Below are 25,261 nucleotides of genomic sequence, written 5' to 3' on the forward strand. Positions count from 1 at the left end.
GTTTAGGGATCAGGGGGTGGAGATGGGTAGGTTTAGGTATATGTAAGGTGGGAGGAGTTGGATCTGGATCCGACTCCTCCCCCTGGATTTCATGTTCTGCAGTGAGGACCATCTCGGATGTTTTGCAGTCAGGTGACGTCAATGCATACGTTTTCTGCAGAGCGTGTCACGTCACTGGTCGCGTAGCAACCTCTGTACACACAGACGTATAAAAAGAAAGGAGTGAATTAAATGTGTGAAGCTAAACTGGTGCTTTGGATGGATAATAACAATCATAATTAAAGAATAATAATTATCATATAAAACAATGGTTAAGCAAACGATTCAAATCTTTGCACGTGTAAAACCGACGAAGAAACCCACCTCGGTGAGTATTTTGCGTTTGTGTAAGGTTACTTTGTATTAGACACATGGTCGGTTTTGCACATATAATCTTAACATCTGTGCGTCAGCTATTTTGCAATTCTTGTAGCACTTCTATCTGCGTATAGCCTAAGTCGTGTTATTTACATTTTGATTTCAATAGGCCTATCTATCTAAAGGGTTAATAAGAGTTAAACGATCGTGTTTTCTTTTAGAATGTTGGTGCTGCTGTGTCTAATGTCTCATTTCTTGTAATTATATACTGATAAAGTGGTGTAGGATTTACTATAAAACAATTTACACTCAGAAATTGCTAGTACATTTTTTAATAACTATAAACAAACTGCAAGTCCACATTGAATTAACTTGAAATTTTGAAGTAGAAAGACTCAAATGGTATATTTTCTTGTAAAACGTACAGCAATAATCATATTAGTCCAATAATATTAGTTATATTATTATATAGTCATTTCCTACATAAGTAAATAAATAAGAAATTGGTTTCATTCACTTGGATATTATTCAGCTACTTAAAAACAAAAGCATCTGAGAGCGCAAACCCTCAAGATCTCTGATCTCTGTACAGCAACTATTTTACATAGCACTTTTGTCTGTTTATGGCCCGTGTTATTTACATTTTACATAGGGGTGAATTCAGGTTGATTGGGGGACACTTTTTCCCAGTCATCTCAATTGTAAAAAGTGTCCCAATCAACCTGAATTCACACCTATTTAAGTTATTAAGAGTTAATAAGAGAAAAATGCTATGCATATGTCCCATCAGTTAAGATGAGATGATTTAAACAAATTTTTAGGAGTGTAACGATACACTCATGTCACGGTTCGATACATATCACAATACTGAACTCATGATACAATATTATTGTGATTCTCTAAGACATATGGTAAAAGGTTAACAAAAAGTGTACTGTTGATTAAAATGCTAAATTACATTCGGGTGGAAATGAATAGGCTTGATGGACTTGATGCTGGTAACCCAATGCACAGGACAATGGTGACACCAGAATAAAAATATTCAGGATTCTGAAGTTGAAAATACAGAATTATTTTAGATGAATATGCTTGCACTCTGTCACTGACTAGATATATAATAATAATAATACATTTAATTTATAGGCACCTTACATGACACTCAAGGACACCTTACAAACACAATAAAACAATCAACAGTAAACAAATACTCATTATTACAGCCTGGATACCCGTATTAAAATGTAAAAGTAATCACATAAAAGCCTGCCGAAAAAGATGGGTCTTAAGGCGAGATTTAAAAACACGAAGACTTCCACTGTTTCGTACATCCTGTGTCAGCAGGTTCCATAAATAAGGAGCTGCATGACTAAAGGCTCTGGACCCTATGGAAGTAGTGCAATTTTTTTATTGCGATAGGCCTATATTGTGACACGATATATATTGTTACACCCCTACTGTCATGATTATTGTCTTGTGTTCCCCTTGGGTGCTTCTCATTTCTTATTTGTGCATCCTCGTTTCCTTTCTGAAAGGAAAGAAAATGAGGATGGAGGAATTGAAGGAAAGCGTATTTTTATATTGGTATATTCTTGATCTCTCGAATGTCACTTCAAATCAGCTGTGCTCAAAGGATCTGCCCTTATGTTGTTAAAGTTTGGTTATTTAAGAAATGAATAAATAATAAAGATAAAGTAAGATACCCTGTTGATATACTATGTGTAATATATATATGACTTATTTAAACTGCAAAATTAAAGCATGAATTAAAATTACTGTGACAGATGTGAAGTGGGAGGAGAATTTATTTGTGAGTCGCAGGCCTGGGCTCCGTTCAGCCCAGACAAAACGTTACACAACGTTTTTTAAACAGAAACGGTGACGCGTTGAACACACTGTTCTGATGACGCAAGAGTTGCAAATATGGCAGCTGAGAAGGCCATTCTTTGTGTTCTTTGTGAAGAATTTTCTGAGCCTGATGAAGTCGGTATAAATATGTTTAATAGCCTACTACAAAATATGCCCAATGTTACAGTTACTGCACTTGCCACCCAGAACAAAAGAGAACATCCCAATCGAGTGAAGGGATTTGTGGAAACTGAAATGGAAGCACACATCTTACCTAATTCAGACTAAAACACATATATTTAGCCTCACATACTGACTTTATTTGTAGTTCATACTGTTTTAATACCCTGTATTTTCTTTCTCATTTTTAGGAAAAGCACTTAATTACCATTGTTTATTTCTATACCAAATGTCATACACTTGCAATGAAGCTAAAAATATAAACAACTACATCATTATGTTGATATCCTATATTTTTACAATAAAACTTACACAAACATGTCTTCTAATATCCTCAGTCGTTGCGTATACCGAACTGCATCTAACACATTTGTAAATTACTTTCCTTGAACCCATTGTGCGAGATCACTTTAATACTGCGTGCTTTATATACATGTTGCTGCTGATTGGACTGCAGTTCTGACACACCCACCAAACAAGAGAAAACGTATCTCAAACCCCGTTGCACACCGGTGCACGCCATTTCCAGGAAACATGACGTTCAAAAATAATGGAAACGCGGAAACCGTAGCAAAACGTTGCGCACCGTTTTGAACTTGAACGTGCCCCTGATAGCACTCCGACGCCACGCCGGATTTCCGGTGTGTACAGACGTGTCTGGGAAAAAAAAAAAAAAAAAAAAAAATCAGGTTCGCGTTCGCGTGATCTGACAGGCGCTTTCACTAAACCACACCAGTAATGCCGAGTTCAGACTGCATGATTTTAGCCCCGATTTTGGCTCGCCGACAGGTTTTGAGAAATCGCCGACAAATGCCCGAAATCACAGGCAAATCGGTGCTCGTTCACGCGAGTGACAATCACGCAGTGTGAATGAGCAAAGACGCGATCTGAGAGAATCACCGACGAGTCGCCGACGCTCGTGAGATATTTGGCATGCTAAATATCTGGACCTGTCGGCGATTCCAAATCCTGCTGTGTGAAAGTGTTCTGACTGCAAACTACATCGGCGATGACCAACAGCCAATGAGAGAGCAAGATACAGAGCAGCGGGGAGTTCGGGGAGGAGTTATAGGCCTCAATATCAGTATTTTAATAGATATATTTACAATTATATCAAACAGAAACAAAGCACAAACATTTGCTTGACCAGCAGCAACAGCAGCACATTGCAAAATTATTTATTTACCCCAAACTCTCTTTGCAGAACACACAGTCCTTGCTCCCCTTGTCTTCCCATCCATTTCCTCACGCATAATGTTTTTCTTTTTCTCCTTTTCGCTGCAAATCAGTGCGCAGACAATTTGGATCGCAAGCTTCTTGCAGGCTATCATTTTTAATATCATTTTCAAACTCGCGCGAGAACTGCGGTCTTACGCACGCGGGATTTTGCGTTATTTCCTTATCACTTCTCGCGTGTGTTTGGTTGCGAAACGTAGTTTGCGGGCCAGACAGGAGTTGTCGGCGATTCTTCCTCCTGAAAGTCATGCAATGTGAAACCTCCTGTCGCCGATGCATCGTGCAGTGTGAACACACCAGCAACTGAATGTTACCCTGGATAGTCATGCAGTGTGAAAAGAACAGTGACCCGACTACTTTGAAAATCGTGCAGTCTGAACTCGGCATAAGCCTACTTCAGCCAATCGGTAATAGGGTAGGGGCTGGTCTTGGGTTTTGGTCAATCAGATTGATTCAGCAGTCACTCCACGTGCGAATTTGTTTTGTGTTTCCCATACACTACGAATGTTTCCCACACTGGCAGCGCGAATAATAGCCAAAGTCATGGAGTGCAACTTTATGAAGCCAGGGGAAGACACCAAACTTGTCGATAAAGGCATAAAGAATAAATGGTCTTGGATAGAAGAGGTGGGTAGAGACGAAAAGCCCTTTGGAAGCTGGTGTCAAAAACTCCGGCAACCAGGAGCAGGTTTCTGCACTGTGCGCAAGGAAAATATTATGGAACTAGCGGGAAAAAAGTGCTGCCACGACACGAGTTAGACCCTAGTCATCAAGCAGCTGTAGCTCGCCAACAGGCCGTTCACATCTTTTGCGGGCTCAAGTTCATTCAAATATAGGCGCACTTAGGTAAGCGCGCTCATAATTGAAGCGACGCGCTCGTTTTTTTCCAGGCGTTTTTCGGTGGTGGAAATCCATTAGCCACTAAAAGTTTTTTATCATTGTGGAGAGCGCAGTGCATGGTTGCATAGCAACGACAGACGCCACGGGAAAATCAGACCTAATTTTACTATTAATAATAAAAGATAAGCTAAAGTGCATTGTAAATGTTAGTAATTTATATTTTTTTTGACTCATTCTTTTTATAAAAATTATTTAAAGTCTGGAATATGTGAGGTTTATCTTTTTATAAAAAAAGTTTTTTGTCAAAACTTTATTTGAACTTGTACATGTTAGTATATAACATGTTGCAAGACACTTTTAAAATCTGGCTATCATTTTTAATGGTATTATTTTAATGTTTAAGTAAACAAAAAGTGCATATTGATGCTTTATTTGTTATTTGCTGGTTTTCGACATAAAACTTGGTGAATTGATTTCATTGTGTAGTGTTAGTACTTTTTGAACAGGATTCTGTGATAACCGTGATCATTTTTGTCACTATAATCATGAAATGAAATGTTCATGCCATTTCATATCTTGTTATGATCAACTAAAATCAACTAATTATGTGTTTTTTACAGTATAATATGCAAAGTACAATTTTCTATAAAAAAATTATATCTGATTCTGTTCTTTTCTCTGACACGCGTTGTTGGGTGTGGAAGGTTACTAATGTGATTGCTTTATCTGTAAATTAAATTACTTTTTCAATTACTGAATTCATTGAAATAAAAGGAATATTTTGATTTGAATATTTTTTGGCAATACTTTGTGGGTCTTAAATTTCAATCTTTATGGTCTTAAAATGTCTTAAAAAGGTTGTAAATTTGACTTACTGAAACCTGCTTTCTGTTAAAGATATTAGAAAAATCAGTGTCTTCACAAGTGTGTTCCTTTCTTGAAAGAAATGATATCTGCGAAGATTTCCAGTCAGGATTTAGACCGTACCATAGTACCGAGACTGCTCTCGTTAGAGTCACAAATTATTTGCTCTTATCATCCGATCGTGGTTGTATCTCTCTATTAGTGTTACTCGATCTTAGTGCTGCATTTGACACTATCGACCACAATATTCTTTTAAATAGACTCAAAATTATGTTGGCTTTAGTGGAATTGCATTAGCATGGTTTAAATCATACTTATCTGACCTTTATCAGTTTGTAGCAGTAAATGAAGAGATGTCTTATCGATCACAAGTTCAGTATGGCGTACCACAAGGCTCAGTACTAGGACCGTTGCTGTTCACTCTGTACATGCTACCATTAGGAGATATCATTAGGAAACATGGCATTAGCTTTCACTGTTTTGCCGACGATACTCAGCTGTATATTTCTTCAAAACCTAATGAAACTTACCAATTCACAAAACTAACGGAATGCATAGCTGATATAAAAAATTGGATGACTTGTAATTTCCTACTACTTAATTCTGAAAAAACAGATATTCTAATTATTGGACAAAAAACTTCCTCAAGTAATAACCTAGAATACTGTCTAACACTTGATGGCTGCTCTGTCGAGTCTTCGTCGTCAGTTAGGAACCTGGGTGTGCTCTTTGATACCAATCTTTCATTTGAAAGTCACGTGTCTAGTATCTGTAAAACCGCATTTTTCCATCTTAAAAATATATCTAAATTACGCCATATGCTCTCATTGACAAATGCGGAACAATTAGTTCATGCGTTCATGACCTCAAGGCTAGATTATTGTAATGCTCTACTGGGTGGGTGCCCTGCACGCTTAATAAACAAACTACAGCTAGTTCAAAACGCAGCAGCTCGAGTTCTTACCAGAACCAGGAAGTATGACCATATTAGCCCGGTTCTGTCAAAACTGCACTGGCTGCCTATTAAACATCGCATCAATTTTAAAATATTGCTGATCACTTACAAAGCACTAAATGGTTTAGCTCTGCAGTACTTGAGTGAGCTCTTAACGCATTATAGTCCTTCACGTCTATTGCGATCTCAAAATTCCGGCCAGTTGATAATACCTAGAATATCAAAATCGACTGCTGGCGGTAGATCCTTCTCCTATTTAGCACCAAATCTTTGGATCAGTCTTCTTAACATTGTCCGGGAAGCAGACACACTCTGTCAGTTCAAAGCTAGATTAAAGACACATCTCTTTGACCTAGCATACACATAATACATTATAGACTTCTAAAATTCAATGTTAGGCTGCATAGATTAGGTCAGCTGGAACCGGGAACACTTCCCATAAATCCTGATGTACTCGTTACATCATAAGAAGAATGGCATCTACGCTAATTTTAGTGTCTGTGTTTATCCGGAGGTTTTCCCGCAGCCTGCCGGATCCAGGCCGTATCCAGATCTGATGAAGGACCTTCGCCTGGACCCGATCCAACGCAGTGTTGAAGTGCCAACTAGTCTCTCCCTATGGAGGATCCCTTTACCACTCTACAGATAAAGCGTTGTCGGGAAACTCAATTCGCGTACCTACCCCGAATTGATAAAATAAAATAAAATTCTGTATCAAAAATTATAAGGAAACGCCAGTACTTTGTTTCGGCTTGGTTTGTAGGGAATCCCAAACCTGCGCACATATATTCAAACGCACATAACTATAGAACCAATTCTTAATGCGCATGTGACCGCCATCAGCGTTTCTCACAGGTTCGCGTTTAAAGTCTATGTAGAGAGAATGGTGTCGTCTTAGCGGCCCCTAATTTAATAACAAATGATCGTTGCGATGGAAGCGAATCAATCAAAACTAACTTTAGCTGGAAAATAACTTTATTAAAGAACCGCTATAAAGTCAAAACAATCTCTGTTACCGTAAATCTACATTGTTAAAAGCGCTATATAAATGAAGATGACTTGACTTGACTTGACCATTGGGTTTGTTCATCTCATGTCTGAATGATGTCCATTTATATCCACAAAAGTCACCAGAATCTATCATTTAAGGGACTATTTATCAAAATGTTCTCCTAGGGGAGCACACCCCTGGATCCCGCTTGACAATTATGTTGATCAGGGCATATATCTTGGCTTAGGGGCCCGCTAACCTCCCAGGGAAAAAAGTTCAGGCTCAGGATTTTTTTTCTACTATCACCCCTGGAGTCGGGTTTCTCAACAAAAAAGACTTCCGCATAGGATACACCTGTGCATCCTCGCTCATGGCTCCTCTGAAAGCTTCCTCGTGGTGCAGTTAGTGGAGAATTGAGATGTCCTTCAAGATGGCTGAATTCGATTGGTTTCCGGGTCACAGGCTAGAGGACGGAGGAGTGAGTGAAACGAGGAAGCATCAATTTGAGTATTGAGAAGCACCCCTTGTCTTGGGTGGACTTATGTTATTTCCTGTTTTGCGCCATGTTTTTGTAGTCGTTTGTAGTTTTTCTTGTTGATTAGTTCCTGATTGTTCCCAAGTGTGTCTTGTTTGCCGATCACCCTTTTTATAATTCAATATTTCTTCAATGTTCTTTCTCATGTCTGGTGTTGTCCTTTGTTGGATGTTTTTTTTATGTTCTCAGTTCTGCTCCCTGGTTTTACTCATGTTTGTTTTGGTTGTTATTGTTATTATTTTAATAAAGTTCTCCTGCACATGGATCCTGCCTTCACTCATCTCTGCATTACACCTACAAATTATATATTGTATAGGCTAATTAGATATTGAGGGTTTGTGTTCATGCTATACTCTGTTCTTAAGTCGTAATATCGATGTGATTGAAACCAGATTGTTTTTTTATTTACTTCTGTAGGCTATGGCTGTTGGGGGTAATGTGTATATATATTTATATTAATTTATCATATTAGCATGTCTGTAATATGATTATAATTAGCATGTCTGTAATATGATTATAATTTTGTCTTAGTGATAAAGTCACGCTTGCAGAATATATAAATCATAAAATATGTCTGCATCATCAAGTCTAGATTATGTGAACTCATGCTTAAGCATCCTTTTTTGCAGGGGTACTTTGTGGACTGTGAGGAGCAGGGCAGTAGTTTGGAGTTTGTGGTTCCCAGAGACTTGGCGGATGGTTTTATCAACAATAAGAGGGAAAACTACAATTTCAGGTGACATGTAGAAAAATGAAGGAGAGAGATTTAATTTTATGGAATTATAGTGTTGATTTCACAAACATGATCTGTCATGATCTAATATCCTCATAAAAGGCATATGTTCTGTGCCCACTAGGATAGAAACATGAATGTTTTTTGCTCTCTGAAACTTTTTTTTTTATTATTATTATTTGCAAACATCAATAAGTTTTGTCTACTTCATTTCCATGTATTACACCAGTAAAACAGTAGGATTTTGAAACGCTATGATCTGTCATCTGGTCAGGGTAAATCTCAAATGCACAATTCTAAGTGCCAGTAACAAAGGAAATTAAAGACAGCCTAAAGACCTGCAATTATTGCATTGCAAGCTGATTCTCAATTTATCCTATTTCTCTTGGGACATCTCTTGTTTAAGGATGGAGTAAATTTTATTTTTTTAAAAGGAAAGAAAGAAATTGCTGGATTTTAAAACATGTTAAATGGATTTAGAGCAGGTTAGGCATATATAGTTTCCTTTCAGTCGGCCACGTTCGACGTCACGTCGGACTAACTGACGAATAGGAATCCCTATAGAGAGTCCAATCTACTTTGAGTCTAACTAAACAAGCCAATGCACATTGATAGTGTATGTGATGATTGCATCAGCTGTTCCGCCTCACAGCGCGGGTATATAATGAGCAGAAGGTGCATCGCATCTTCAGCTTTTCGCTTTGGAGCCGAGCTGTTTGTTTGTTCCTGTCTCGAATTTGCAAGCAGTGTTTTCTAAAGAGTCAGTTATTCAAGGAAGAAGCTTTCTCTATCGGTGTCGGTGTGACGGTGCTTCAGCGGTGATCAAGCCCTCTCATTTGTCTGTGTGCGCCTTCAGTGAGCGCTAAAAGGCTTTTCTTACAGCTGGTGACAGTGCGCTTTTTCAGACCGCTAAAAAAGCGAGCCTGGCAAGTAGGGCTGAACGAATAATCAAAATCGAATTGCAATCACGATTTGAAACGTTGCGATTAGCTAATCGCAAAGGGCTGCAAAGTGGATGCGATATGAAAAATATGTCCCAGAGCAAAAGCATGACTCTCCTCTTTGTGTGGCAGTCTTACTAACCAACTAAGTGAGCGCACCTCCGTTGTACCCCAAAGAAACTAACCATCTATCGGTGTTAATTTCGTATATGTGACGAAAAATGTTTGTCATTAAACAATAACTGTGACTAAATAAACATGCAATATCGTTGACGAAAAAAGACGAGACTAAATGTAGCCTAGTTTAGTTAAAAAAAAAAAAAAAAACTTGACCAAAATCACTCTTTGTTTTTGTCAGGGAAAAAAAAGAGACGACAAAAAAATTACAGACTGTTTTTAACAAGCCGCTACGAGCGTTCATGCTTGCGGTTGCCAGATTTCAATAATTTAAATCCCCAATCAGAGCTTTTCTGTTCAATGAACACATTTTCTACCTGGTGTTTTACTTAATCTTTGCTATCTGGCAACCATGCGCATGCACTCTCTACACTGCTGAAGAAGCGCTGATGATCTGAAAACACTGACAGACAAGTAACCTGCAGTTTAGCGATCTCCGTTTGAGATTTGAGATTTTCTGCTTAAATGAAAGTGTCATTCAGTCGGTCTGTGTTCTGTCACGAGCTGCTTGCGCTGTTTGCAAGTCAGCAAACCTTCTTAATGATGAACTGCAATAAATCCAAACATGGATCTCGACTATAGCCTATTGACTGTGGTTGCTGAATAACTGTTCTTATGCAGCTCTGTATGACAATAAGTCTTTTTTGCTGTTGTTTTAATAGAAAAACATTAAAGTAATTTGGATTCATTGCATAACTAGGAATTTGAGTTTTAATCTGAGAGAAGTTTGTTTTACCAGTAGGCCTATATGATAAATAGCCTATAATAAATCAGGAAACTAGATGAGGTAAAATAAACCATGTGTATAGGTTTACATTCTCTTGACTTTATAAAATTAAATCGCAAATCAAATTGCAATCTAAATATATGTCCGAAAAATCGCAATTATATATTTTCCCCAAATCGCACAGCCCTACTGGCAAGCGCTCCCCAGTCTGTCTTGCTGGCTCATTAAGACCATCAGGCTCGGCTATGTGATTCAGTTCGCCTGGCGTCCCCCCATGTTCAGAGGCATGCAGTTCACTTCAGTGAAAGCTGTCGATGGCCATGTCTTGGGAACAGAGATCGCTGTCCTACTGGCGAAGGAAGCGATCGAGCCGGTCCCTCCAGCCGATATGAAGCTCTTGCAGCAAATTAGCTCTATGAAATATTAATAATCAATAATAACTGGTTATAATTGATTATGAATATTTGGATCAGTTAATATAATTAACTTAATGTTGTAAATTAATATTATAATCAATTAACCTGTTTTTCCCGTGAACATTCAGTGTTAATTGTTTATTATTTCTAAGAAATGTACATTTCCGGGACATGGGAAATGTCTTTCTTACTTTACAGTACTACTAAGAGCAAGTAGTCAAGATCTATGATTACAGACGCTACACTCTTTATCTGTTACGGAGGCCAGCAGAAGGGAAAGGCTGTCTTCAAGCAGAGGATGGCCCATTGGATAATGGATGCCATCGCCCTGGCTTACCAAGCACAGGGCGTGCCTTGTCCGCTCAGGTTGCAAGCTCACTTTACTAGAAGTGTTGCATCCTACTGGGCGCTGTTGCATCCTCCTGGGCTTGCTAACAGATATCTGTAGAGCTGCGGGCTGGGCATATTCGCTAGATTCTATAGCCTTCGTGTCGAGCCGGTATCCTCCTGTGTTCTCACCTCAAGTGATCAGAGACACAGAGAGGCCCTTGCTTAGTGTCGGCTTGCTGCACCTAACGGCGCTAATTCTCCAGAGAATTCCCGCTGGGCAAAGCCTGTTGAGTCCTTCATCACCCGCGGCAGATGGACGTGGCGGAGCGTATGGCGCCAGGCCTACATCTATGAGAACCGGTACTAGGCTGGGTGCCTGTATGTGTGACCTTGAGTGGATCCCATATGTGTATTCTTCCACGGTAAACTTCTAAACAGAAGCCCCTTTCTTTACCTTGGGGAAGCCCCCCTTTGTGAGGCTGGAACCATCCCCGAAACATTCCATATGTAGTTCGGGTTAGTCCATATGTACCACCATATGTACCACCGCTGGGTGGCCGAGTCACCGGCTTGGCTCCTCAGTGAAAACCTAAAGATGTGATCACCCACTGCTCATTATATACCTGCGCTGCGAGGCGGAGCAGCTAATGCAATTATCGCATGCATTGGCTCGTTTAGTTACACTCAAAGTAGATTGGCCTCTCTAGCGAGATTCCTATTCGTCTGTCAGTCCGACGTGGCATCTCCGTTCCCTCCTTCAGGGAATGAGGGTTACATATGTAACCAAGACGATCTGTTAACATACTTTAAATTCCCTGTAAAGGCAATTCTTAAAAAAAATTCTAAGCACATTATAAATGTTAGAAATGTTTTGCTAAAACAGGGGTCGGCAACCTTTTTGTCATAAAGTGCCATTTTTAAGTTTCCGAGTTCATCACTGTGCCACAACACACACATAGCCTATATATATATATATATATATATATATATATATATATATACATATTACATACATATATACATTTACATATACATATACACACACACAATCATATAAATACACAAACATTTTACATTTTCATAATGGCTTACACAGAAATAGTACAGAAATGTAAATATTTCTCTTGAAATTTGTTTTAGATTTAGATAGACAATTTAATAGTATTTATAACTCCTAGATGCACCGATTACAATTTTCTAGGCCGATTCTGATTTTTCATTGAGTTTGACCTGCTGATACCGATTTTAGCCGATTCCGATTTCATTTTTTCTAACCACTTTACAACACACAGAAATATATATATATATATATATATATATATATATATATATATGTATGTGTATATATATATATATATATATATATTTTTTTTTTTTATATATATATACATATAAAATATCATATCCTTTTACCCAAACTGAATAATAAAAACCAGTTTAAATGGGTAGATTTTATACAAATATTTTTGAGTCTTCATTTTCTTTTCTGACATAACCTAATCCAGTTCTTGTTAAAACACACTAGACATGCACATTCTGTGCATTTTAGGTACTTTTGTTTGAAATCATATTTATTTTGTCAATCAAATGTGTGCAGCGCAGACAAAATAGACTCGGCGGCGAAACCCTCGCTTCACTGCTGCTCACGCGCTGCTCCCGGTGTGAATGCACTCATTGATTAACATGCACGGCGAAAAAAATATGCGTGAAACGGCCGTAATTCACGAGGTTTCCTACATGTGCGTTCCGTGTGCACATGTGATGTTGGTGTTGCACGATGTTAATCATGGGGAGCCCGAGACCGAGTGCATTTGACCGGCATAAAATCTGCATAGGCTATGTCAGACTGACCGGCCGGTCGCCGGTTATGGCCGATCACGTGAAAATCGGCTGATTTCGGCCACCAGCCGATCAATCGGTGCATCTCTAACTTAATAAAATAAGCTTTTTTTACTACTGTTGGCACGCGTGCCTTAGGTTGCTGACGTCTGTGCTAAAACATATTACAAAGACTGTGAACTGTGAAGTACTGAATTGTGGAGTTAGACCGTTAAACAGTTTTTCACCGTTGCTGTGTTCTGGATTCTTTGGGCGGGGCTTAAACAGGGGCTCGATGACACACTGGAGCCCCTGAGCTCCTGGACACGCCCCTACTTGATGACGCATGTGATCATAGTATACAGATCATAGTATACACTGTATACAAGAAGTATACAGTGAATGCATGCTGAAATTATTGTTGCGTGGCTACATAAAAGTTTAAGCGTATGTGATGCATTGCCGCAATTGGTCTGACTGGCGCGTGAGAGAGACGAGGGTGCATGCGTGTGTGTGTGTGAAGGGGTTCTTTTTTTTAGGCTATACTCTCTTGCAATTGAACGTGAATACGTTTACTACTTAAAAACATCAAAGCTAAACATCATATCTAGTCAAACCGCATCACGACATCGCTACAAATACAGTGTATGGGATTAAAATCAGTGAACATCAATGTATAGGCTTAGGCTACGTTACCTTGTTTCAGCGACGCTGAAAGGAAGCGATCCCAAACTTTAGACATTCTCTGCTGTTTATGGAGATCTTTACTCTCCGCCATCGCACCAACTAAATTCAAAATGTATCACGCGCTATGGTGTGCTTCCTGAACATTGAACAACGGTCCATGTGAAACAATCAGATCCCTGCGCATATAGTGCGCGCCATAGGAATTTAACGAGGCTTCGAGGCAGAGTTTTTGCCTTGAGGAATTTTTGTAATCGAGTTAATCGAGTAACTCGATGAATCGTTTCAGCCCTAGTCAGTATTATTTACTACAGCCTACAGTTTGCTAGCTACCTATGCCTTCGTCACGGAAATGCGTATTGGATGCGATCACTTACAAAACAGATCGGTGTCCTTATTTAAATTTCCAAACAACGATCATATCAACAAGAGGTGGCTTAATTTTGTGAAGAGCCACCTTGATGGAGAGCTGAGGATCACCTCCAACACCCGCCTCTGTAGTGATCATTTTACACAGGATAGTTTTATAAACTTTCGTCGGAGACAACTGGAATTCACTGATAATCCGCTGTTACTGGTGAATGGGGCCGAGCCGACTATCTCCCGCCTCGGCCTTCATCCCCCCGTTTCGCCGACAACTGGTGCCATATATAAGTTGGTTTTAAGTCCATCATCGGCAGTGTGTGCCCGCGAGTCAACTTTCCCGCAAGTGGGCGTGGTTTCAGCGCAGCCAGCGGACACGCCCCCAGCGTTTGAGAGCAGAGACCACTGCTCATTTTTTCAAGATTTTGATAGCTTATTTGATTTATTTGGCTGCTTTTTTTATCATTCAAATTTGGCTGGGTGGCTAATAACACATTTTTTCTGTGGTGTGACAAACTCAGAACACATACTTAATTTTGACTTTACAGGGACTTTAAGTAAAAGCAAAATTTGGATTTATTAATTTTTAAACAACCACATTTCCCATTTTTTAGGTTTCAGAAGGTTTTTGACCAAACAGCTAATCAAGAGGAAATCTTTGAGACCATTGCAAAGCCTGTTGCTGATAAGTGAGTTGACATTTTTTTTTCTTATCTGAAAAGTTGATGAAGCATGCTTTTAAAGCATAACAATTCACAAAAATGTTTCTTTTTAAATGAGAAAACAATAGATATGTATTCACAACTTTCCTGTGAGTCATGACACTAATACTTCCTGTTGACGGTATCTCAGTTCCGGTTTAGCCTAACGCTTAATGAAGCTAGCACACAAGGGATATTCGCGTTGCGGTACAAATGGATGAAACTGATTACTGACAAGTAGTAATGCTGACAGATTAAGCAATGGCTCCTTGTGGCTCAACGTGTACCGTTGTCGGGTGCACAAACAACATGTGAAAACTGAAGGATTTTATGAATGGGACCTGTTTCCAACATAAACGGACCCTCTACGCAGAAAGAGTGTTTCTTGTACTTAGAAAAAACTGCAGTACAACTGTATATATATTTTTAAGTGGTATGTTTATTGTTTTCAATAATTTGAAAATTAATTAGAGAATTAACTTGAATGTGCAGTAATTTGTACAAATAGAGAGTATGTAGGCCTACTATATTTGTTGTAGCCATTAAATAAGAGCACTTAGTTTCATATTTGTTAAAATATTATAATGTAATATTTTCCATCTAGGGCTGGGTATCGTTCAAAAAATTTCGATACCAATACCGATACCGCTACCTTGATTTCGATACCGGTGGGAATTTCCCACGCTAGCTCCTCCCACTTATGGGATGTACGAACACACCGTGGGAAAATCGGACTTACGCCACACCTCCTTATGGGTTGAACATCTTAACCGTGGGAAAATTTCCCACGCTCAGTAGTTCTAAACAGAAAGAAATGTACAATAAGAACATAGTCAGAGATGAGATCAGTGTTTTTATTAAAGAAGACAGATGTACATTAATCACTTTTAAAACATTAAAACAGCAGTGGAATAAGTTAAAATTACGTTTTTCTCTAAAATAGTTATTAAAAAATGAGTTAGTGTTATTTTAAGATGTTAAAACATTAAAACAACTTTTTTTATTTACAAAAAGATAATTTTTCTCTAAAAACAGTTATTTAAAAATGAGTTAGCGTTATTTCAAGATGTTAAAACATTAAAACAACTTTTTTTATTTACAAAAAGATCATTTTTCTCTAAAAGAGTTATTAAAAAATGAGTTAATGTTATTTCAAGATGTTAAAACATTAAAACAACTTTTTTCGCTAGCTCCTCCCACTTATGGGCTGCACATACACCGTGGGAAAATCGGACTTACGCCACACCTCCTTATGGGTTGAACATCTGAAGCATGGGAAAATTTCCCACGCTCAGTAGTTCTAAACAGTCTATATTAAAACTTTTTTAAGAAATGTAGAATAAAAACATAGTCAGAGATGAGATTAGTGTTTTTATTAAAGAAGAAAGATGTACATTCATCACTTTTAAAACGTTAAAACATTAATGAAATAAGTTAAAATTGCATTTTCTCTTAAAAGAGTAATTAAAAAAATGAGTTAGTGTTATTTCAAGATGTTAAAACATTAAAACAACTTTTTTCATTTACAAAAAAGATAATTTTTCTCTAAAAAGAGTTATTAAAAAATGAGTTAGTGTTATTTCAAGATGTTAAAACATTAAAACAACTTTTTTCATTTACAAAAAGATCATTTTTAAAATGTTTACTTGTAAGCATTTAACTTTCACATAGTATTTTGTAAAACTTTTACATGAAACACAAACTAATTTAAAAAGTGTTACGTTTTTACATACCATTCGTTAAAGGACTCAGAGCTTAAAATATAATAATCCGGAGCCCAGTCAGAAATGAAGCTCTGTGAGGCCTACAGAGAGACACACACAAACCCCGCCCCTAGCCCCGCCCCCAACAGATGTCACCGTAATTCCCACGCCCCCTTCAAGCTCCCAAATAGAAAGCACATCCGGTCATCTCGGTGGCCGAACTTAAATGACCAAAGAAAACCGATGCAACGGCTCGAAGAGACCACACCCCCTAACACACCCCTCTCAAAGCTGAGAGGTCAATTTTGATTTAAGGGTGTGTGTAAAAAATGACATCACGTGGGAATCCCCCCATCCCTCCCTCCCTCCCTTCCCACAACGTCACAGTCACATGAGCTGTTTAAAAAGGAGCGCAAACTTGAAGTGAAATACTACTTGTGGTTTTATTTAAAGCTCCAGTATGCGACTTTGGTATTTGACCACAAGAGGGTGCAGTTTCCAACAATAACAAAGGCGAAGCTTGATGACGCTATGAAGGAGGTGACGATGGGAGATGTCGTTTTTAATGTGTTTTCACCATCTAGCGATGTATCTAAATGGAATTAATGAATCATGATCACGGATGAGGTAATTTATTCGTTTTTGTATTACCTGTATGTCTGATCGTATTATTTTGTGTCATCATAATTAATGAACTGCAAGGAACATGAAATGTTATGCTATATTATCCCGTTACAACTTAAAGCTAACGTATGTCAAATGATTTGTTGGGTTAATGTTGTGCAGTTTTACGTGTTTATGGTTAATGCCGTGTTGTTTAACGTGTTCAAACCAATATCTAAAAGTAAATTTGAAAGAACATTTGCAAGTAATGACTAAATATATTTTTGAACAACACATATCCGATTGTATTTAATTGTACTGCCATAATCTCAGTCACCACACGTGATAAAAAGCCTTACCGAAGTACAAAGAGCAATATAACTTTGTTTATAAGTGATATTATTGCCAGTTGCATGTCTTACCTGTCTCAATACACTCGCGAGAGAGTCTCTGTCAAGTCCAAGATTGTCGCGCAGCTCTCTCCATCTCGAAAACGCCTGCCGATATTTATCCGGGTTTTATTCCTTCGTTTGTCACACAGTCCGTGACTCCGCGTGTATCCGAATATGGACGCTTTCGTTTTGTTGGCACTTCAATACTCGCCAAAGAGTAATCGTGATCCATAACAGCTAACCATACAGTCTATGGCTATAACGCTATAACCACCACTTCCGCATTTGACCATGTGATATTCCGGTGTGGTGGGTCATATTTTTTATTTTATTTTATTTTTTCTTCTTTGTCAGACGTCTTTATTGTTTATTGTGATAAAAAAAAAAACTCAATTAAGTTGTTAAAAAAAAAAAAAAAAATCCGGTGTGATGGAATATCCTATCACGTGGTCCACACCGGAAAAAAAGGAGAGAGCGGACATTGCGTCACTGAGGCGCGACATTTCTTTTCCGGGACGGCCAGTTATTTAAAATCGGAATTTCTCTGAAATAATAAATCTTTGGAGACTTTTGAGATATTGTAAGTACACAACTGGAGGAAATATATCACACTGTGCAAGTTATTTTTGGAAATTTTATTACAAAATTGTTGCATATTGGAGCTTTAAGTAGAACACTATGGCTACGTCAGACCCCAAAACTCCTGAAACACTGATGAAGCTATGGAGGATTCGACCTTAGCGCCGCGAAAAAAAAACATAGTTACCAGGACCCGTTTAACACGATTTCTTCACGAGCCGGCGGATCGTGTGGAATATACGTTTCACATGTCTGAAGGACGCACGTGTACATATGTTTATGACAAAATCAACAGAGAAGTCAGACTAGTTAACGTGGATAACGACGAACGATTCACCATAAATTCAACGGAGAACCCTGATTGGATTTTATTTTATACAGAGTATGGAGAGATTTAAAAGATGATGGAAGTGAACCGGTTTTCATAGCAGAGTGGGCTGGATTAACCACGGGTACAAGATAGCCTACCGACTTCTTGCGGATTATATAAAAAAAAAACACCCAGAGGATTACGTTTACATACTTTGCAGTGATTTTGGAATGGATGTACCCGAATGTTCGTGACCTATTTCTGAGGATGAGCATTTAAAATAGCCTACTACAATTTAAAATTCATGTTTCAATGGAAGGTTTACCTGTGTTGGAACAGATTTTTTCTAAAATCACGTAGCTTTTTTAAATGGAGCGACGCATTTGGATCTGTTGATGGATATGCACCAATAGGATTACCGGCTGCAACGAATGGATACCCACAGAAAACATCGACTGGCTGAATAAATTTTGTGATTATTTAATCCTTTCTATGTAAAGTACTTTGAATTGCCAGTGTATAAAATGTGCTATATTAATAAACTTTCTATGTCTTGCTTTGCCTTTGTCACAGGAGAAATTATATTTAATTTACAACTCTGTGTTCTCATGTATACAGGCTAGAATTGGCTCACACCACACCACACCACACCACTTTTGGACTGAGCCTTCCAACGTGGGGAAATTCCCACGGTCCACATTTAAAGGTGTACTTTTCACAATCAAAAAAAAAAAAAAAAAAGACATTAAAACAATGTTTATCATTAAAATACAAAGGGTGGTAAACACACATTTGTAAAATGTTAAAAAAGTTTGATTTGCAAACATGATCTAGAATTAAAACATCTAAAACAACATGTATTAAAATTATATCAAGCAAATATTTCTATTTTCTAACATAAATTTGAAGAAAAGTTGTACTTTCACAATTACATGTTTCGGACCATTTAGCGTTCATACATTTGTAAAATGTTAAAACGTTAAAAACAACGTGCTTTAAACTTTTTAAAAAGTGAAGCAATGTAGGCCTATTGGGTAACAGATCAGCGAGTTGTTTTTAATTAAACAAAAGTTTTGTTTTCCATATATATTTAAAACTTTTTAAAAACACTGTATAAAGTTAAAATGCAATGGTTTAGTATTCGTTGGCTACATTTTACAACGTTATCTGAAAAAAGTTAGAATGTGGTCCTTCACATACAGATTTAAAAAAGCGTTCAAAACAACATCAACTAAAATACAATATGCTACTAAAGTTTAGTTTTAAGTTCCGTATTATACATCACTCATCGACGGTACATGAATGAGTATAGATCATGTGTGAAGCCGAGCCTCCGCCCACCTAACACTAGATTTATTTATAATTACACTAAATAACCTTATAAAAAATAAAAACTCATGGTTTAGTTCATTTTGGACTTTTAGTGAAGTTAACAAATATTCACTAGCTTACAGATTTATTCAATCTTCGATAGGATAATCCACATCTACCAATGGAGAAATCTGATCATTGTTTAAGAATGCGTTTTGGAGTAAAAAATAATGAATCTGTTCAAAACTATGTGCTTTAAAGGGACACTTCACCCATTTGCATTAAGCTTTGCATTGTTAGAAACCCAGTCATACTATTGAATGGTCGTGCAACACTCTCTCATTTTCCCCTGAGATGGGAGAAATCTGTTATTTACCTCTTACACTTCCTCCTACAATGACGCAAAAATCGTCATTTTGCGTCATTGTAGGAGGAAGTGTTAGAGGGGGGGATTTCTGTTAAGACTACAGACACTAGTTTCTCATCTTTCCCAGGGTGGGGCGCGCTCACGCTACAGACCTATTACAGATCAGTGGGTGGGACTTTACTCTCTGAAACTGAAAGCAATATCCTCCATCTTGTTTGTAGCTAAGCTAACAGGCGCTGTGGAGACAGATGTAAAGTTATGACAATAGCGGAGGAGAGTGCTCAATATGATATAGAAGAAGAGGATTTCGGAAGTCTGATGCTTGAATCAGGTGTTTGTGGCTACCTTTACAAGCCGCATTATAGCGAAGAGCAGCCGAGGCAGAAGACCTGCCTGCCGCGGACGAGGAGCCCGGACTGGCTCGAGTTAGGGCGGACTGGTGGCGCCGGTGATCTCACAATGCAGCTACGAACCGCTACGAACACAGAGATAGAGTCCGTCTGCGGCAAAGAATTTCAACGATGACAATTTCTCCTGGACGAAATCTCTGAATCAGACGAGGACACGGACGTTTGTGTTGAGAACTATCCTAGTTTCGCACCGCATATGTTCTGACTGAACATCCAGGTACCATGCAATAATTCACCTTTTCGAAAGAAATACAAACGAGGAGTAATGCACTATATGAGTTCGCCAACTAACTAGACATTTTGTGTGAATGTGAAATGAATTTCAAGCTCTGGTAGTAGCTAGCCTTGTAGACGGAAGAGTGATTTCTCTTATAGGCAGATATGCGCTTTCTGGATTAGTGGGAGTGGCTTGCGGAGCTGTGCAATGTGGTGCATTGTGGGAGTTGTTGTCTTTCATACAAATGCGTTCTGAAGTTATTTTTTGTCTTTTCTCGTTCACGAAGGCACCAAATTCAAAAATTATTTTACATTTCGACTACATATATGACCCACTTTAAATAAAAAACAATGTTCAAATGGGTGAAATGACCCTTTAAACTTTAAAACCGTGAAACGTAAGCGATAGGCAAACAGTTTTTTCCACAGACATGTAACACTTTCACATAGGCTACACCTTTAAAATACAAAGGTGTAGTATTTAAAATGTTAGGCCTATCAGAAAAATGTAAAACAAGTTAGAATGTTTTCCTTCACATACAGATTTAAAAAACAGTTCAAAACAACATCAACTAAAATTCAATATGCTACTAAAGTTTAGTTTTAAGTTCCGTATGTGTGAAGCCGAGTCTCCGCCCACCTAACACTAGATTTGTTTATAATTACACTAAATAACATTTATAAAAATAATAGTTGTTTAAAAAATAATAAAAACTCATGTTTTAGTTCATTTTGGACTTTTAGTGAAGTTAACAAATATTCACTAAGTAGGCTAGTGCTTTTTGCCCCTTTCTGCTATGATAGTTTTTCAAGATGGCGGAACGACATAGAAGCCTCCATGGACTTACCTGCCATGTAAATAAAGATAAGAAATGTTTCGCTTACGAGGAAAAGTCAGATTATTGGCAGAGGTCATTTTACACCAGTGAGGACATCTTTTATGAATACAGGCAAATTTCAGATGTTTAATTTCAGATGTTTAAATGACAAAATACCATTTTTTCAACCGAGCGAATCTGCACATGAGAGGCCTTAAGAAGTCATAACTTCAGTGGTCAACGGTTTAGGCCAGTTGGCGAATGTGTAAAAATCAAATACTGTGTTACACTTTTCAAAGGATAATCTAGCTTTAAAGTTAGAATAAAAAGTAAAAAACCAAACATATCTTCATACCTGTTGTGTTCTGACACAAGGCCATTACTTTTAATATGTATATATATATATATATATATATATATATATATATATATATATATATATATATATATATATATATATTAATAAAATATATAATTTGTTTTATAAATGTATTTTGCTTATTTCTACAAATATCAACCTGATAAATATGGACCTAATACACGATTAAACAAGATAATCATGCTACCAAATACGTTTTTAAGAAAAAACAGTGTTTTATACAACTAAATCATGATAACAGATGACAGTCCTAAATGCATGTTGATGACTAAGTCGCACAACGTTGTGTTGGGTGATCCAGGCATACCTTTACTAAAATAAAATATTATGGAAGTCATTTTTAAACTGTAATTATACCATATTTTATATATTAATATTATGGCTTCATGATGATTTAAAGTTTTTGTCTGTTTGTTATTAACTTATACCTTTATCTTTTAACTAACACTTCAACATCCAGCAGAAAATTAAAAGAGATGTATGAGCTAATGATGTTCTCTGACCCCAAATATACAGATAATGGAATATTCACAATCTACAATATACAGTTAGTTATTCTCCCACTTAGTATGTGTGTAAATAGTTGTGCTTAATTCTTTGGGTGTATTTTTACACACCCTATGGACTAACTTTAAAACATAATCTTTATACAGGAATCACACGTGTCCTTACAATCCATGTAAGATTCAAAAGACCAAATCACTAAGAAAAGAGCCGTTTATAATAAACACACAAAAGTTTCCAAATGATGGTTTTATTACTCCGCTAGATTTAGTCATCTTGTTCAGATAACACAACGCTGTTTCACATGTTGTATGGTGGACTGTATGTTTTAGATGAAGACGTTTCTTTGAGAGCTGTCTATAGAAATAAATGACAATGAAAAATTTAAGTGATAGTCTTTCTGTCTGACTAAATTGATACTTCATTTAGTGCAACTTTCCCTCTGTCTATGAATTACACAGTGCATGCTGTTTTACACTTAAACTATTACAACAGAATCACATCTGACTATTGCACAGAGAGAGGCATTCATCCAAGCTCGAGGCTGTTAAACAAAGTTCCACACTTTGGTAAAACCTAAATTCTAGAGGTCAACTGGGTTAAAAGTAAATACATCACCATGAGCCATTTAAAACAAATACAGAAAAGCCACTATAGTGATCAGTTTGAGCGTTTGAATTGACATTTTACATATTACGCTGTTTACATCTTGTTTTTGCAAAAAGTATATAGTCACAGAGCGTGGTCAAACATGTTCATATAGGAATGTATGAAAAACATGAACAAATATTGCATAAAGAGAATTAAATGACGGTCCTTCAAGTATGAGAGTGACTAAACAAATCATATTTATTTTAGAACATCTTTCTGCTATGTCTACGAAACATTGACGTGAAAGATGAGTATTACACTTCAAACCCGTCTAACTATTACACTTATTTTGTTATTATTAAACGGTTATTTTGTGTGTGTGTGTGTGTGTGTGTGTGTGTGTGTGTGTGTGCCACGAAACAACATGGTTAAGCTAATGAATTACAGTTGATATGTGGTATTTTTACGTGAAAGGAGAGAAAGGAATATTTAACATTTAAAAATTAAAATATTTTAACCTATCGTCAATTTCAATTGTTAGATAACTCATCTAACAATCGACAGTTATATGTGAAACAATTAGAGTTGGTGTAAATTTACACATCCAAAAACTGTTGTTACTTGGATGATGAATATCTTCACTTTATGATAGGAAAGTACGGACAGCGCCTTTGACCAATCCTCTACATATGGGGCACTTGCGCAGAGAAGGCGCACATTCTTTGCACACAACTAGGTGACCACAGGGGTGAAGACAATGTTCACTTCCTTATCCATGCAAACTTTGCATGTGCGCTCCTCTTGAAGTCTTCTTAACTGTTCCTCCATAGGCAAGTCTGAAAGATCTTGACTCGGTGATGCAGCTTCACTTGTCTGGGCCATCAGTTCTCTCAGCAGGCAGACATCATTCTTCTTGATCCAGTTGCGGAAGACCTCTGCTGCTGCATTTCCTTTCGACAGGACTAACTCAATGAGCTGCCCTGTCTGCTGCTTGACTGTAGTGCAGTTACGAATAATGTCATACTCTTTCTGTGAGATGACGTTCTCCTCTAGAAGATGGTCCATTAAGCTCTGCACACGTTTTAGCTGCTGTGACATGACATGATGATGTTTCTTAAGAAAAGTAAAACCATCTGATGCCATTACCTCAGCAAGAAGCTCTCGCTCCTCCTCTCTCTTCTCATCTTCTGCACTTAGTAAATCAGACACCAACTCTTGAACGGTTTTGTAATTTTCTCCACTTGCGAGAATTTTGCTCTGCAGGGTTTGATTCACCAGGCAACGCTCAAATCCCATCTCTAAAGCAGACTCCACCACAGGATTGTTCATCATCACTGCATCTTCTGAACGGTCTTCTCCAGGACCCAGGTGTACAACAGCTGGATCAACAAATTCTCTCGAGTTGCTGTCTCCATTAGTCAATAGCTGTTCAAATTGTCTTGGAAATCTTGCTTGAATCTGATGAACAAACTCTTGGCCCTTTTCTTGCAACAGGTATTCACATCTTGGAAACCACTTGGCATGTTCTACCCATGGATCATCACCAGACTCCCAACATCTGAGTCCAGCATCACAACAAAAGCACTTCTCGTCATCATTACGACCAACATAGTAAAAACCAGCCTTAGCCAATTGGTCTGGTCGAACAGTTATTCTTGAGGGCCAGTTGACAAATGTGAGCAACCTTTCTTCACACTGTTGCATTGCCGAGTTAGATACATTGGAAAGGCTAGATAAAGGTACATTATCTGCACGGTCACCTCGAACGAAGCGGCAGTTGGGGTAATGCCTCTGGTGCTCTGATACTGCCCGATCTCCCGGTTCCCAGTTGCTAAGCTGGCCTCCACAACTGAAGCAAGCCACTCTGTCGCCCCGGCCATGGTAGTAGAAACCACTTTTGGCAAGCTCGGCCGGAGTTACTGTAGCAAGAGTCCAATTCTGAAAGGTGTCAAGGCGTTCCTGTTCCCAACGCATGCCAGGATTGTGACAAGCCGGAGGTCGCTGGTGAGACATATCCAGGTTAAAGTAACCCACCTGCTCCTCCGTTTGGCCTGAAACGGATGCCATGGTGGTCGATGTTACGGGTGTCGCAGGGGCTGTAGGATGGCTACGTTGCGAAGCGGGGAAAAGGCAGAGTGAGAGGACGACAGGAGGTTTGCGGTGGGTGGGGTAAACTCTGGATGAAGACATCAAAATGTGACCACAGGGCATGTCCACTCAAGCCCTTCTCTCTGCGGGACATCCAATGACTAGTAGTCATCCATGACAGAACACATAATCTTATTAAAAAAATGTAATGAACTCCTGAACAGATAGAAGGTCGACGTAGGGGGTATGTGGTTCCTCCCCCTATGAAGCAGGAACCGATGCTAAGAACAAAATCGA

At 38.1% G+C, this 25,261-nt stretch overlaps 1 protein-coding gene and 1 pseudogene across 2 annotated transcripts in view; one reads left to right on the top strand and one right to left on the bottom strand.

The window, feature by feature from the left end:
* Positions 1-307: 307 nt before the first annotated feature.
* Positions 308-25,261, top strand: part of kif6 (kinesin family member 6) — a gene marked incomplete at both ends in the record, with an annotated part of 62,173 nt that continues 37,219 nt past the window's right edge. Inside the window, 3 exons of the mRNA XM_081347844.1 lie at positions 308-367; positions 8,433-8,539; positions 14,607-14,681. Of these exons, the coding sequence (XP_081203970.1) occupies positions 308-367; positions 8,433-8,539; positions 14,607-14,681 (242 nt within the window). The remainder of the gene's footprint in view (positions 368-8,432; positions 8,540-14,606; positions 14,682-25,261) is intronic.
* Positions 23,520-25,118, bottom strand: LOC308707676 (putative inhibitor of apoptosis; annotated as a pseudogene). The gene has a single exon. The product of its transcript is annotated as a putative inhibitor of apoptosis (transcript).

The sequence above is a fragment of the Scardinius erythrophthalmus genome, assembly GCF_964197995.2.
Source record: "Scardinius erythrophthalmus genome assembly, chromosome: 19".
NCBI classification, from domain to species: Eukaryota; Metazoa; Chordata; class Actinopteri; order Cypriniformes; family Leuciscidae; genus Scardinius; species Scardinius erythrophthalmus.